The 15,868-nt window shown below is 37.0% G+C and overlaps 1 protein-coding gene across 1 annotated transcript in view; it reads left to right on the top strand.

The window, feature by feature from the left end:
- Positions 1 to 15,868, top strand: part of PTPN13 (protein tyrosine phosphatase non-receptor type 13) — a 303,937-nt gene that overhangs the window by 241,560 nt on the left and 46,509 nt on the right. The window contains exon 36 of the mRNA XM_042782048.1: positions 1,648 to 1,709. Coding sequence (XP_042637982.1) covers positions 1,648 to 1,709 — 62 coding nt within the window. The remainder of the gene's footprint in view (positions 1 to 1,647; positions 1,710 to 15,868) is intronic.

Below are 15,868 nucleotides of genomic sequence, written 5' to 3'. Positions count from 1 at the left end.
CTGCTTATGCACAGGGAGACAGCTCAGGGGGCAGGAGTCCATGGAGGGATGGACACTGGGAAGGGGTAACTATGGGGAGGAAGTGGGAGAAGGGGAGCTGTTGCATTGTGGTAAACTGTGGTCAAAGACATGAGACAAAGTATATGTGAACTCTGCTCTATGGAAAGTGAATTTGCTCTGTAAATCTTCATCCAAATCACAATAAATAATTTAAAAAAAAAATTAAGTTTCAAAAAATAAACTATTAGAAGTTGAATTCGCCCCCGCCAAAAAAAAAGAATTTAAACATAGACCTACCATATGATCTAGCCATTCTACTTCAAGGTATTAATTAATTCAAACAAAAAGAAAATACACATCCATACAAAGTTGTGCAAGAACATTCCTAGCAGCTTTGTTTGTAGTAGCTAACAACTGGAAATAACTCAAATGTCCAAAAACAGAGAAATGGTTAAACCAATTGTAGTATATCCATGCAATAGAATACTATTCAGCAATAACTAGAATTGAATTGTTGATACACCAGTAACATAATTAAAAACAACCTCAAAATAGTTATGCTGAATGAAAGAAGCCAAACTAAAAAAAGTTCATGATGTATGAATTTTATACAAAATTGTAGAAATTAGTCTACAGTGACAAAAAACAGGTCAGTGGTTGCTTGGGGATAATGGTGGGTAAGGGGACAGTTAGGAGGAGAGGAGGGAAGGATTACAAATAATAAATTACTGTGTTTTATGCTATATTCTGAAACAAAAATATTTTTAAAACCAATAATTTATAATTGGTGTGGTTTTTCATCATTTTTCCTAGATGAAGTTTAACGAATACATTCTCTTAAAAGTGATGGTAAAAGACATTTTTGGGTGCTTTGTAACACCAGCCACAAAATTACAAAGATTTATTCCTAAAATTTCCATCTCAGCCTTCGTCTCTGTAGGTCAAAGAGTACTGATTATTTTTAGGTTTTTCTTACTTAGAAGGTAGAAGTCCTTGAATACAATTACCTGTGTTACAGTCTTCCTTTTCAAAGAAAGATCTTTAAACTCATATCTTTCTAAATCTCTGGAAAATATAATGAATCAAATTCTTTTTAAATATGTGACTTTGAAGTGTAGGAAGCATAATTACTCATTTTAATATATGTATTTAATTTGTATACTAATGGCTAAAATTAGCTTTTGCTTTAAATATATATTAAAAGTATTTTTGGTTGTATCCATAACTTACTTACCTGTGTTAAATTGATAGCCTTTATTATTTGACCGTTCACATGACAAGATAAAAGCCTTTCTTCCCTTAAAGAGTAAAGTGAATAAACTTCCATAGTTCAGCATCTGTGATGCCTCTTCCCACTAGATTGGAATAATTTATTTTCATATCTCACACTTTAAACCATTCAGCCTGAACTGAGCTTTTATGTGAATTTATTTTTTTTTTTTTAAGTAATTGGCTTTTTTCTTGGGATAAACCTTTCTCTAATATTTGATTCAATTTACTTGGTCTTAAATTACTTAGTAATATGACCTCTTTTAGTGTGCTAATGAAAATAATATGCACAAGAAATGTGGTTTTTCTTTCATTATTTTGTGTCCTTATTTAGTTTTTAACTGACTCATCTCCTTATTATTTTGTTGTTCCTCTCAGGTCATCACTGTGTGGAGCCCTGCAACAAGCTCACTCTAACTCCTAGTAGTTCTTTCTCCAAGGTAAATTAAAAGGTGCCTTCTTTCAAATCGTACTAATTTATCTAAATAACAAGTTTGTTTGAGTTTTAAACCAAACTGATTTCATATTTAAAGACTTGTCTTCTTTAAATACATGTCTTGATCAGTAAAGGAATGTTTTAGTGACCTGCTAGGCCTTAGTAAGTGAAGGCACGCAGAATAAAGTCCCATGCAAATAACCTGACATTATGTGGCACACTCAGATCTTACCTAAGTTTGCTACTCAGATGGATAATTCTATTGCTGGGATTTTTTTCTTTTTTTTTTTTTTTTTTGTTAATTAATGTGCATATTTCTTTTGATTGTGTCCTAGACCAAGGGAAGAGAATAGGAATGTAATTAAGCATAGAATTGCTCCTTTGAGTTAATACTGGCCAGAAGTGAGCCTGAAATGTTAAACTTTAGCTAGTGAAGGAAAAAATGGTAACAAAAGAAATTGCCTTGCTTGGTTTCTAAAAGCTTAGGAAATACTTTACTACATAATAAAATGAAAGAGCTTAAATCATTTAAAGAGAAATTTGGCAGTGATATAACAAAACTATTTTAATGAATAACTAAATTCCATTTCTCTCTCTCTGTTTTTAAGACTACGTATATGCCCCTTTGTTTGGATAACATTTCTTTCTATGATTTTCTTTCTGATGTAATGTTTATCTCTAAAATGATCACAGCTAGATCTTCATTTTGTGGAATTGTTTGATTCCACATGTATCCTATACAATCCATTCTGAAGCTTACTGTTTGTATTTCTTTCCATGTAAACTGCAACACTGAAGAAATTTTCTTCTAGTATTTTGTAAATGTTATAATATCAACAGGGTTCTGGACATGAGTTGGATTCAGTGTAGGAGGAAAAATGAATTTAGTGACCAAAAGCCCAAAGTTCTATACCTTTCATCTCACTGTGTTATCTCACACTTGTGATTTAGTTTAGCAAGTCCTGAAAAGATATTGCAACAGAAGAATTATAAGGCAGAAATAATCAAGACACAAAAATAAAAACAAATGCCTTGTTATTTGTATTAAGTGGATTGAGATATAGCAATTCTCCCTTCTTTGTTTATTCAGAAGGTCTTCAGTTCACATAGCTGAAGCAACTGAATTTTCATGTATTTATAGTATTAGTCATGCTTTATGGTGCTTATTTTCTTTTTAAATATCAGCATACAGTTGAGAGAGACAAGGGCAGAGTTTCAATTAAATTAACATACAACCCTAGAAACTAGGACTTTTATTACTCATAGCTGGCAACATTTTTTGATAGAGTTAAAATCTTTCAGGAAGACTCCCAGATAATATTCTCTCCTTGAATGCTAATGTGTGTACTAGGAATTTCTCATGAAGAATAAAATTTCACAATAAAGTAAAACTTTTGAAATCATTATGTAACCACTATTTATGAGGACTAAGGCGTACCTGACCCAAGTCATAGTATTTTCAATCACCTTATATGAATGCAAAGAACTGATGCACTTGAATTGTGGTATTGGCAAAGAATGCTGAAAATACCATGAACTACTAGAAGAACACATTTATCTTGGAAGAAGTATAGCCAAAATGCTTCTTAGAAACAAGAAGGCTAAACTTCCTCTCTTGTACTTTGGTCATGTTATCAGAAGGGACCAGCCCCTGGAAAAGGATATCATGCTAGGTAAAGTAGAGAATAAGCAAAAAAGGGGAAGACCTTCAACAAGATAGATAGACACAGTGGCTGCAATGATGGGATCAAGCATAACAATGATCATGAAAATGGTGCAGAAGCAGGCAGTGTTTTGATCTATTGTTTATAGGGTCTCTAGGAGCTGGAACTGACTTGATCGCACCTGACAACAACTAACATAACATTTATAAAGAAATAATTGGCAAGAGGGAAATGGCATCTCCTATAGCACACACGTTAGTTCCCTCTAGCATCTTAGTGCCTAAAAAACTAGGTGCAACAGTTTGAAATGGGGATTTTGGTGCTCTAAAAATCTCATTAAGTCAGAGTACACCAAACTCAAGAGGAGCAGGATTAGAAAGGATAAAGGGGGAGTGCAATTACCCAGAAAGAAAAAAAGGAAAAAAAAAAAAAAGGTGAACCTGCCCTGCAGAGCACCGACTGGCGGTGAGACAGGGCATCAGGGGGCTCCCTGGGACAGTGGAGAGAACCCACCAGAGGACCTGTGGCCACTCCATGGACCTTCAGCACCTGCTTTTAATGGTAAACTTGGGACTGCTGGGAGGGGGCAGAGACCCCCTCTGGCTCCTGGTGCTGCTTAATTGGGAGTGGAGAGGAGAATTATACCCAAAGTGGGTGGGCCCTGGGACAAACTCCTGTCAAAGATCAGAGCAGTTATCCTAGGTCAGCTTTTTGGCATGGAAGGGCCTGGAGAGCAAGGTTTTTGCAACTGTCTAAACGTGGTAGAAAGGGTCAGCCCCCTAACAATTGGAGTCTTTGCTGAACTAGAGCTGTGGGCCTGTGAGTAACAGTATAACATCATCATTAACAGCCCACTCAAAGCTCTGGAAACAGATCCTGGGGCCTTGGAAGTTTTTTTTTTTTGTTGTTCTCCCCTCTTTTCCCCACCTCTCCCCTGTGTCATCTAATAGAAAAACTACATTAAGTCACCATAACACCTGCCAGCTCGATCCTAAACTCCCTTCACAACAGAGACCTGCATACACATTCCACACAGTGATTCCATCACCACAAAGAAGACTGCAGAGCAACCCAGCACACCTGAATTAATAACCAAAAAATAAATAAATAAACTACACAAGCTCTATCTTTTCAAAACATTAAATCATAAAACCAAGACAAAACAAATCAATACATAACTAACAGTTAAAAACAACTTCAAAATGTAAAGGAAACAATAAGCAATCTCAAATCAAACAAATGAACAAAAAAAAAAAGCATAAGACAATAGAAGTAAAATCCCAAACAGAAGTCTCATTAAACATGGAGGAAGAGGAGGCAATGGAATTATCTGAGAAGGAATTTAGAAGGTATGTTTATAGAGCTCTACACAAGCTTAATGAAACCCCAAACAGAAATAAGGTGAACACAGACAGCATCCTGGAAGAACTCAGGAAAACCATTCAAGAATAAAATAACAAGATTAATACACAATCAGAACTCATACAAAAAAGCAAGTAGAAATCCAGAAGATGAATACCAAAATTACAGAATTACACAACACAGTGGAAGCACAAAAGAATAGGCTAAAATTGGCTGAAGAATGCATTTCCCAACTTGAAGATAAATCCCTTGACACCAGCCTGTATGAAGAAAAATCAGAACAAAGATTTAAGAGAAATGAAGAGAAGCTAAGTGGTATATGGGATGGCATAAGAAGAAAAAACATACACCTCATTGGAATTCCAGAACAAAAAGAGTGAAAAACAAAAAACACTGAGAAAATTGGGGAAGACCTACTAACAGAAAACTTGCCCCATATCATGAAAGAAGAAAAGATATTTGTCCAAGAAGCTCATGGAACCCCATACAGGATAGATCCCAAGAGAAAAACACCGAGGCATATCATAATCAAACTCAGCAAAACCGAAGACAAAGAAAGAATCTTGCAAGCTGCCTGGGACAAAAGAAATATTACTTATAATAATCAAACAGTTAGGCTGAGCTCTGATTACTCAGCAGAAAACATGCAGGCAAGAGGGCAATGGGATGACATATATAAAACACTGAAGGAAAAGAACTTCCAACCAAGAATCCTATATCCTGCCAAATTGTCCATCAAATATGAAGATAAAATCAAAACATTCTCAGACAAGCAGAAATTAAGGGATTTTGTGAAAACCAGACCAACCCTACAAGAAATGCTTAAGGAAGTCCTTCCAATAGAGAACCCACAACAAAGAACAACAAAATCAGGATATATGGCATCAACCATAAAACCAGATCAGAAATAGATGCTCAAAATAAGACCATAAAACATTATACACTAAAAATCAAGGAAGCCAATCTGTGCACAACAGCAGCCACTAAACAAATAGAGGAAATAAAAGTTCTAGGTACACACTTCCAAATGGAAAGGAAAACAGGACAATGTCCTCATAGAACAGACTGTTCCAAAAATATAGAGACAAGAATTCACTCCAAGATAACCACAGAGAAAACTAAAAATCACCCTAAGCAAATCCAGAAAGAAGGAAAACACATGGGTTTGTTGTTATTGTTAGTAGCCATCAAGTCATTGCCGACTCATAGCGACCCTATGTACAGCAGAACAAAACACCACCTGGTTCTGCGCCAGCTCAGTGATCCTTGCTATACTTGAACCCATCACCGCTACCATGTTAATCCATTTCATTGAGGGTCTTCCTTCTTTCATCGACCCTCCACCTTACCAAGCATGACATCCTTCTCCAGTGAATGGTCCCTTCTGACAACACGAACAAAGTATGTGAGACAAAGTCTGGCTGTTCTCGGTTCCAAAGAGAATTCTGGCTGCACTTCCTCCAGGACAGACCTGTTAGGGGTTTTATTTTTGTTTGTTTTTTGGGGGTTTTTTTAGCAGTCCACAGCACTTTCAGCATTCTTCACCAACACCACAACTTGAAAGCATCAACTCTTCTTCAGTCTTCCTTATTCATTGTCCAGCTCTCATATGCATATAAGGCAATTGAAAATACTATCGCTTGTGTCAGGTGCACCTTAGTCATCAAGGAGACATTTTTGCTCCTCAGCACTTGAAAGAGGTCTTTTGCAGCCAATTTGCCCAGTGCTATATGTCGTCTGATGTCCTGACTGCTGCTTCAGTTGGCGTCGATTGTAGAACCAAGCAATGCGAAGTCTTTGACAATTTCAATCTTTTCTCCATTTATGATAATGCTCCTTATAGGTCCAATTGTGAGGATTTTTGTTTTCTTTATATTGAGATGTAATCCATCCTGCAGACTATTCTTCAGTCTTCATCAGTAAGTGCTTCAAGTCATCCTCGCTTTCAGCAAGCAAAGTTGTGTCGTCAGCATATCACAGGTTGTTAATGATTCTTCCTCCAATCCTGATGGCATGTTCTTCTTCATACAGTCCTGCTTCTCGGATTATTTGTTCAGCATAAAAATTGAATAAGTATGGGGACTATAACGCACTCCCTTCTTGGTTTTAAATCATGCAGTGTCTCCTTGTTCTGTTCAAACAACAGCCTCCTGGTCAATGTACAGGTTCCTCATGAGTACAATTAAGTGTTCTGGAATTCCCATTCTTCTCAATGTTATCCACAATTTGTTATGATGCACACAATCAAATGCTTTTGCATAATCAATAGAGCACAAGTAAACATCTTTCTGGTATTCTTTGTTTTCAACCAAGGTCCATCTGACATCAGCAATGATATCTCTTGTTCTATGTCCTCTTCTGAAACCAGCTTGCATTTCTGGAAGCTCTCTGTCAATATTCTGCTGCAACCATTTTTAATTATCTTCAGTAAGATTTTACTTTCATGTGATATTAATGATATTGTTTGATAATTTCTACAATCTGTGGGATCATCTTTCTTTGGAATAGGTACATATGGGTTGAGTAAGCACAAAGCCAACAATAAAGAAGAAAAGAGAGGAAACACTTCACAACAAAACGAACTCAATACCATTTACAGAAAAGTATACGGACCATGGAAACTCCAACCACACAACCAAAAGAACATAATAGAATGGCAGCAGTCAATTCACACCTATCACTAATTACACTCAATGTGAATGGACTTAATGCGCCAATCAAGAGAAAGAGAGTGGCAGACTAGATAAGAAAAGAAGACCCATCGATATGCTGTCTACAAGAGACCCAGCTAGGACACAAAGATAAAAACAAATTAAGAGTTAAAGGGTGGGAAAAAACATACCAAGTGAATAGTAACCAAAAAAAGGACAGAGTGGAAATATTAATTCCTGATAAAATAGACTTTGAGGTGAAAAACAACATAAGAGACAAAGAAGGACACTGTATGATGCTAAAAGGGTCAATTGACAAGACATTACGATAATAAATATCTACGCATGTAATGAAATAAAAAAGATACTGACAGAATATTATGAAAAACTGTACTCCAACAGATTTGAGAACCTAGAAGAGATGGACAAGTTTCTATAATCACAAGACCTACCTAAACTATCCCACTCAGAGATATAGTACTCAACAGACCCATAACAAAAGAAGAAATTGAACAGGTCATAAAACAACTCCCCACAAGGAAAAGTCCTGGCCCTGATGGCTTCACTGGAGAATTTTACCAAATATTCAGGGAAGAGTTGACACTTACACTACTCAAGCTATTCCAGAACATAGAAAAAGATGGAATACCCCAAAACTCGTTTTATGAAGCAAGCATAACACTAATACCAAAACCAGGGAAAGATACCACTATAAAGGAAAACTACAGATCAATATCCCTCAGGAAAATTGATGCAAAAATCTTCAACAAAATCCTAGCCAACAGAATCCAACAACATATCAAAAAAATAATACATACCAACCAAATGAGATTCATACCTGGTATTCAAGGATGGTTCAACATCAGAAAAACAATCAATGTAATCCACCACGTGAACAAAACAAAACAAAAGAGCCGTATGATTATATCAATTGATGCAGAAAAGGCATTTGATAAAATCCAACACCATTCCTGTTCAGAAATCTCAAGAAAATAGACGTAGAAGGGAAATTCCTCAACATAATAAAGGGCATATATGCAAAACCAATGGCCAACATCATTATTAATGGAGAAAGATTAAAGGCGTTCCCCTTACAAATGGGAACCAGACAGAGATGCAATCAGTTACTACCTCTGTTTAACATTGTATTGGAAGTCCTGGCCAGGGCAGTAAGCCAAGAAAGAGAAATAAAAGGCATACAAATTGGCAAAGTGGACATAAAACTTTCTCTATTTGTGGATATCTCTTGTTCTATGTCCTCTTCTGAATCCAGTTTGCATTTCTGGAAGCTGTCTGTCAATATTCTGCTGCACCCATTTGTGAATTATCTTCAGTAAGATTTTACTACTGTATATCTTCAGTAAGATTTTATTACTGATATAATCCACTACATAGAAAACCTACAGAAGACTCAATACAAAACCACTGGAACTAAAAGAAAGGTTCAACAAAATGGCGGAATACAATGCCAATATACAAAAATCAGTTGGATTCCTCTACATCAACAAAGAGACTTCTGAAAAAGAAATAAGGGAAACAATACCATTTACAGTAGCTACTAAAAAGATAAAATATCTAGGAATAAATCTTACCAGAGATACAAAAGACCTGTACAAAGAAAACTATGAAACATTACTATAGGAGACAACAAGGGCTCTGAATAAATGGAAGAACCTGCCTTGTTCATGGATAGGTAGACTGAATAATGTGAAAATGTCAATACTACCTAAAGCAATCTATGCATTTAATGCAATCTCAATCCAAATACCAACAAAATTTTTTAAGGGCATGGAAAAAACAGTTACTAACTTCATAGGAAAGGAAAGAGACCTCAGATAAGCAGAGCACTGCTGAAGAAGAAGAACAAAATGGGAGATCTCACACTCCCAGATCTTAAAATCTGCTATGCAGCCACAGTAGTCAAAACAGCATGGCATTAGTACAATGATAGACAGACCAATGGAACAGAATCAAAAGTCCAGAAATAGACCTATCCATGTAGGGACAGCTAATCTTTGACAAAGGTCACAAACCCATTAAATGGGGAAGAGCTAACCTCTTTAATAAATGGTGCTGCAAAACTGGATATCCACTTGCAGAAAAATGAAACAGACCCATATGTCACCCCATAAACAAAAATAACCTCAAGTTGGATCAAAGACTTAAATGTAAAACCCAAAACTATAAAATTCATAAAAGGTAAATAGGGGCAAATCTAGGAACCCTAATTTATGGCATAAATAGACTATCAAACATAACCCAGAAGTCACAGGAGGTAGAAGAGAAGCTACATGACTGGGACCTTTTACAAATTAAATTCTTATATGCATCAAAAGACTTCATCAAAAGGCTAAAAAGAGAACCTACAGATTGGGAGAAAATATTTGCCTATGACATATCTGACAAAGGACTTTTCTCAAAATCTGTACAAAACTTAAACACCTCAACACAAAAAGACAAACAACCCAATTCAAAAATGGGCAAAAGCCTTGAACAGACACTTCACTAAAGATGAAATGCTGGCAGCCAGCAAACACATGAGGAATTGCTTGTGATCTTTAGTCGTTGTTGTTGTTGTTAAGTGCTGTCGAGTCATTTCCGACTCATAGCGACCCCATGCACAGCAGAACGAAACACTGCCCAATCCCGCGCCAGCCCCACAATTCCTGCTATACTTGAGCCCATCATCGCAGCAACCGTATCAATCCATCTCCTTGAAGGCCTCCCCCTCTTTCGTCGACCATCCACCCTACCAAGCATGACATCCTTCTCCAGGGAAGCAACGATGAGATATCATCTTACCCCTGCAATAATAGCAAAGTTCAACACGACAGAAAATAACAAATACTGGCCAGGTTGCAGAGAGATTGTAACTCTTGTGCAGTGCTGGTGGGATTGTAAAATGGTGCAACCATTGTGGCAAATGCTATGGCATTTCCTTAAAAAACTGAAAATAGAAATACTGTTTGACCCAGCAATTCCATTACTAGGAATATATCCTAAAGAGGTGAGAGGCAGGACACGAATAGACATATGCACACCTGTGTTCATTGCAGCACAATTCACTATAGCAAAGAGATGGAAACAACCTAAATGCCCATCAATGGATGAATGGATAACCAACCTATGGTACATTCACATAGTGGTATACTATGCTACATTAAAGAACAATGAAGGATATGAGAATCATCTCATAACACAGATGAGCCTGGAGGACATTATGCTGAGTGAAATAAGTCAATCACAGAAAGACAAATATTGTATGAGCCCATCACTGCAAAAAGACAAAGAAGGGTTTGCTTAAGGAAGGGAACTCACTTTGTAGGTTACTGGAGTGGGGAGGGAAGGGAGGGATTAATTTTGGGCTAGTTGGGGACCACACACTGACGTGAGTAAGGGGAGGGATGGTATAGAAGAGTCTGTGACTACCATGATAACGTTAGGAAAAGGGAGGACACTGCACAAAAGATATAAATGACAGAGGCTAATACCATTATATGCACAATACTGCATTACCATTAACACTAAACACCAGGCTACAGATAAACACATGAACATCTGAGAAGATCAGGTGGGGGTCAGTGAACTCCAGACCAGCTGAGGATTATACTCCAGCTGAGGCTAATCTTGCACACATATCAGCGATAACAAAATACCCATTATCCTTACAGAAACAACAGAAGATAGACATATAGAGTAATCCCTCACAGACAGCCAGACACTGTAGGAGAGAGATCCAATGGATCTACTGACTCAGGACTATAGCACTGGGAGACACCAGACTCAATTGGCAAAACAAAATACATAAAAATCTTGTTCCATAACCTACATCAGTGGGTAGCTACTGGGGTCTTAAAAGCTTTTGAGCAGCCATCTAAGATGCAGCTAATGGTCTCCTATCATAGGAAGCGAAGAAGAGATTGCATTTGGAAGCAATCAGCCCTAGGACATGATGGACCTTAAGACCAGAAGAACTAGATGGTGCCTGGCTATCAATTCCAACCACTCAGGAAGGGATCAGAACTGGAGATCCTGGATAGAGTGGGAGGAAAAATGTGGAACAAAATCCAAAAACACAATAATGATCAGAATTACTAGTTGGATGGGGTCTGGTGACACCCCCAATACTATGACCCTAGGATACACTTCAGGCCTGGAATAAAACTCACTCCCAAGGGCTGGCTCTCAGTCCAATAGTAAATAAGATGTACATGCAGACCACTTAACCCCAGGTGATGCACCCACATACTCTACGGAGATACATCCCTTGGAGGAATTGGCCATGGGGCAACAGAGGAGCAACATTCAGATGAAGGAAAAGTAGGACACACAGGAGTGCATAACTATGAGGGGCACTGGGGGGCGGTTACTAGGAAGTGAGGAGAGGCGAGTGGGTTAGGGTTGGGGATGGTAATTGGGGAGTGAAAGCAAATGTACACAAAATGTTGAATGTAAAACAAATTCTGCTCTGTAAATTTGCACCTAAAGCATAATTTAAAAAAAGAAAGAGAGAGAGATTTCTGCAGTCAAATAAGTTTAGGAACTGCTACATTGTATATTTCTCTTTTGTGTATTCAAAAATATATTAAGGGTTGTGAGAATTCCTTGAATAAAAATACTGACTTAAGATGTTTAACCTAGTGTTTCCAGAGTATTTGGCTTTGAAAACCCTCATCTCCTTTTCTTTACATATCTCATTGCTGGTATTTTCTAGAAATCGTGATCTAAGGTAGGAGATAAAAAATGGATCATCAGTATGTTAGTCCAGTTCAAAGAAAAGACTTTTACCCATGATAATTCACCATTAGATAGACAGTAGCTGTTTGAGTCTCAGAAGCAAGTCACTTCATTGATCTTTCAGATTCCTTATCTGTGTAATCAAGATGGCAGTACATGCTCTGCCTCACAGAGCTTTGTGAAAATTAAATTACAACTATGAGGTAAACAAATGATGCTGGATGGAGTTCACATGATAGAATTTTGCAAAACCAATGACTTATTCATTGCAAATACCTCTTTTCAATGACATAAAAGGTATTATACATGTGGAGCTCACCAGAGGGAATACACAGGAATGATTGACTACATCTGTGGAAAAAGTTGATGGAGAAGTTTGATATAAACAAGGCAGGAGCTGACTGTGGAACAGACCATCAATTGCTCATATGCAAGTTTAAGTGGAAGCTGAAGAAAATTAAAACAGGTCTATGAGAGCCCAAGTATGACCTTGAGTATATCCCAACTGAATTTAGAGATCATCTGAAGAATAGATTTGATGCACCGAACACCAGTGACTAAAAACTAGAAGCGTTGTGCGATGACATCAAGAATATCATATGTGAAGAAAGCAAATGGTCATTTGAAAAAAAAAAAAAAAAACAGGAAAGAAAGTAAAGACTAAAATGGATGTCAGAAGAGACTCTGAAACTTGCTCTTGAATGGAGAGTTGCTAAAGTGAATGGGAGAAAAGACAATGTAAAAAGCTGAACAGAAGATTTCAAAGAGCAACTCAAGAAGACAAAGTAGAGTATTATAATGAAATGTGCAAAAACTAGGAATTAGAAAACCAAAAGAAAGGATCATGCTTGGCATTTTTCAAGCTGAAAGAACTGAAGAAAAATTCAAGCTTCAAGTTGCAATATTGAAGGATTCTATGGGTGAAATATTGAATGATGCAGGAAGCATAAAAAGAAGATTGAAGAAATACATAGAGTCACTGTACCAGAAAGAATTGGTTTATGTTCAGCTATTTCAGGAGGTAGTATATGATAAGAAACAATGGTTTTGAAAGAAGTCCAAGCTGCACGGAAGACATTGGCAAAAACACAAGACTCCAGGAATTGACTGAATACTCATTGAGATGTTTCAACAAATGAATGCCTCACTGGAGGAGCTTATTCATCTATGCCAACAAATTTGGAAGGCAGCTACCTAGCCAACTGACTGGAAGAGATCCATATTTGTGCCCATTGCAAAGAAAGGTGATCCTACAGCATGTGGAAATTATTGAACAATATCATTAATATCACATCCAAGTAAAATTTTACTGAAGATAATTCAAAAATGATTACAGCAGTATATTGACAGGGGACTTCCAGAAATTCAGGCCAGATTCAGAAGAGGACGTGGAACAAAGGATATACTTGTTGATGTCAGATGGATCTTGGCTGAAAGAAAAGAACACAAGAAAGATATTTACATGTGTTTTATTGAGTATGCAAAGGCATTTGACTATGTGGATCATGACAAATTATGGATAACATTGAGAAGAATGAGAATTCCAGAACACTTAATTGTGTTCATGAAGAACCTGAACATAGACCAAGAAGCTGTCATTCAAACACAACAAGGGGATACTGCACGGTGTAAAGTCAGGAAGGGTATGCATAAGGATTGTATCCTTTCACCATACTCGTTCAATCTGTATGCTGAACAAATAATCTGAAAAGCTAGACTGTACAAGGAAGAATGTGGCATCAGGATTGGAGAAAGACTCACTGACAATCTGCACTATGCAGATGACACAACCCTGCCTGCTGAAAATGAAGATGACTTGAAGCACTGATAAAGACCAAAGACTACAGTCTTCAGTATAGATTACATCTCAATGTAAAGTAAACAAAAATCGTTACAACTGGACCAATAAGCAACATCCCAATAAATGGAGAAATGATTGAAGTTGTCAAAGATTTCATTTTACTTAGATCTGCAATCAACACTCAAGGAAGCAGCAGTCAAGAAATCAGACATTATATTGCACTGGGCAAATCGGCTGCAAAAGACCTCTTTAAAGTGCTAAGAAGCAAAGATGTCACTTTGAAAATTAAGGTGCACCTAACCCAAGCCATGGTATTTTCAGTTGTCTCATATACATGTGAAAGCTGGACAATGAAGACCGAAGACCAAAGAAGAGTTGAGGCCTTTGAAGTATGGTACTGGTGAAGAATACTGAGAATACCATGGCCTCCCAAAGAATGAAAAAATCTGTCCTGGATGAAATGCAGCCAGAATGCTCTTTGGAAGCTAGAATGGCCAGATTTCATCTCACCTACTTTGGTCATGTTGTCAGAGGAAACATTCCCTGGAGAAGGATATTATGCTTGGTAAAGTAAGGGGTCAGCAAAAAAGGGGAAGACCCTTAACAAGATGGAGTGACACAGTAGCTGCAACGATGGGCTCAGGTATAGCAAGGATAGTGAAGCTGGCACAGGACTGGGCAGTGTTTCGTTCTTTTGTACATAGGGTCACTATGAGTTGGATTCAACTCAACAGCACCAAACAAAACATTAATGAGAGAAAGGATCCTTGGTGATAGAATAGTTAAGAACTCAGCTGATAACCTAAAGGTTGCTGGTTCAAACCCACCAGCTTCTCCACTAGAGAAAGACCTGGCAATTTACTCCTGTAAAGATTACAGGCTAGAAAACCCCATGGGACAGTTCTGTTCTATCATATGTGTTGCTGTGAGTCAAAAATCAACTCAACAGCACATAACAACATGAGTGAAAGAAGTTTGAAGTCTGTATGATACCTATAAATACTGTATTTTCTAATTTCTTTAATTCATTGATTATAATACATACCATTTAACCACCTATACACTGTAAAATTTTTATAAGAATTATCATGATTAAAGACATATTAAAATGTAAGGGGTGGGGTTATTTTTCCTCTCCCTAGATCATTCTGACTCTTTCATCAAGTTGCTCTGTTCATGTGAGACAAAAAAAAGATTAAATAATAGAAATTGATTCTAAGGTTAATCTTTATAATATAAAAGTTAAATGCTAATATCATCTTCTCAGTACAAACTAGTTTGAAATACACCTGGTTTTCTACTTAACTTACTAAGTTACTTGGTTCTTTATCAGACATGTACCTTAAAGTTTGACTTTCTCTTTAAATCTGTGGCCTTCCTTAGAGTGACATTAATGTCATAATTACATTTAAGAAACTCCTGAGTAGATTTTGTCTTACTTGAGATTTTATCATTGTATAAAACGAATCTGTGTTTTTCATGTGATAGAGGGTCCAGATGGAAATGATTAACGGTAAATACTACCTATGAAGGAAAAAAGACTGTCAGAACTGTTCAGGGGAATTATTCCTGAACTGTAGTAGCTAGACTGAGTCACCAGCATTACTGTCCTTGAACAAATCGCTAAAATTGGTTCACCTTATTTAGTAGCATCATCATATACTCTGTGTATTAATTATAATAAGGTTTGACTGCAAGTATAGTAAAGCCAATAATTTTAAAGACTACTGCTCTCTCATGTCCTCAAGATAAATGGAGGCACAATTGGCATGATATACTGCAAAAAATATTGTTCCACATCCTTCTTTGGCGAGTAGTGAGTGGAATCTTAAAAGCTTGCAAGTGGCCATCTAAATGCAATGATGGGTCTCTCCTCGTCAAAAGCAAAGAAGAATGAATAAAACCAAAGATTCATGGAAACAGTCTGAGCAACTGGTACACCATGCAA

This window comes from Orycteropus afer, unplaced genomic scaffold (genome assembly GCF_000298275.1).
Source record: "Orycteropus afer afer isolate SDZICR_OR568_19922 unplaced genomic scaffold, OryAfe1.0 scaffold00227, whole genome shotgun sequence".
NCBI lineage: Eukaryota > Metazoa > Chordata > Mammalia > Tubulidentata > Orycteropodidae > Orycteropus > Orycteropus afer.
The sequence above is the reverse complement of the archived record's forward strand: the minus strand, read 5'-3'. Positions and strand labels throughout refer to the sequence as shown.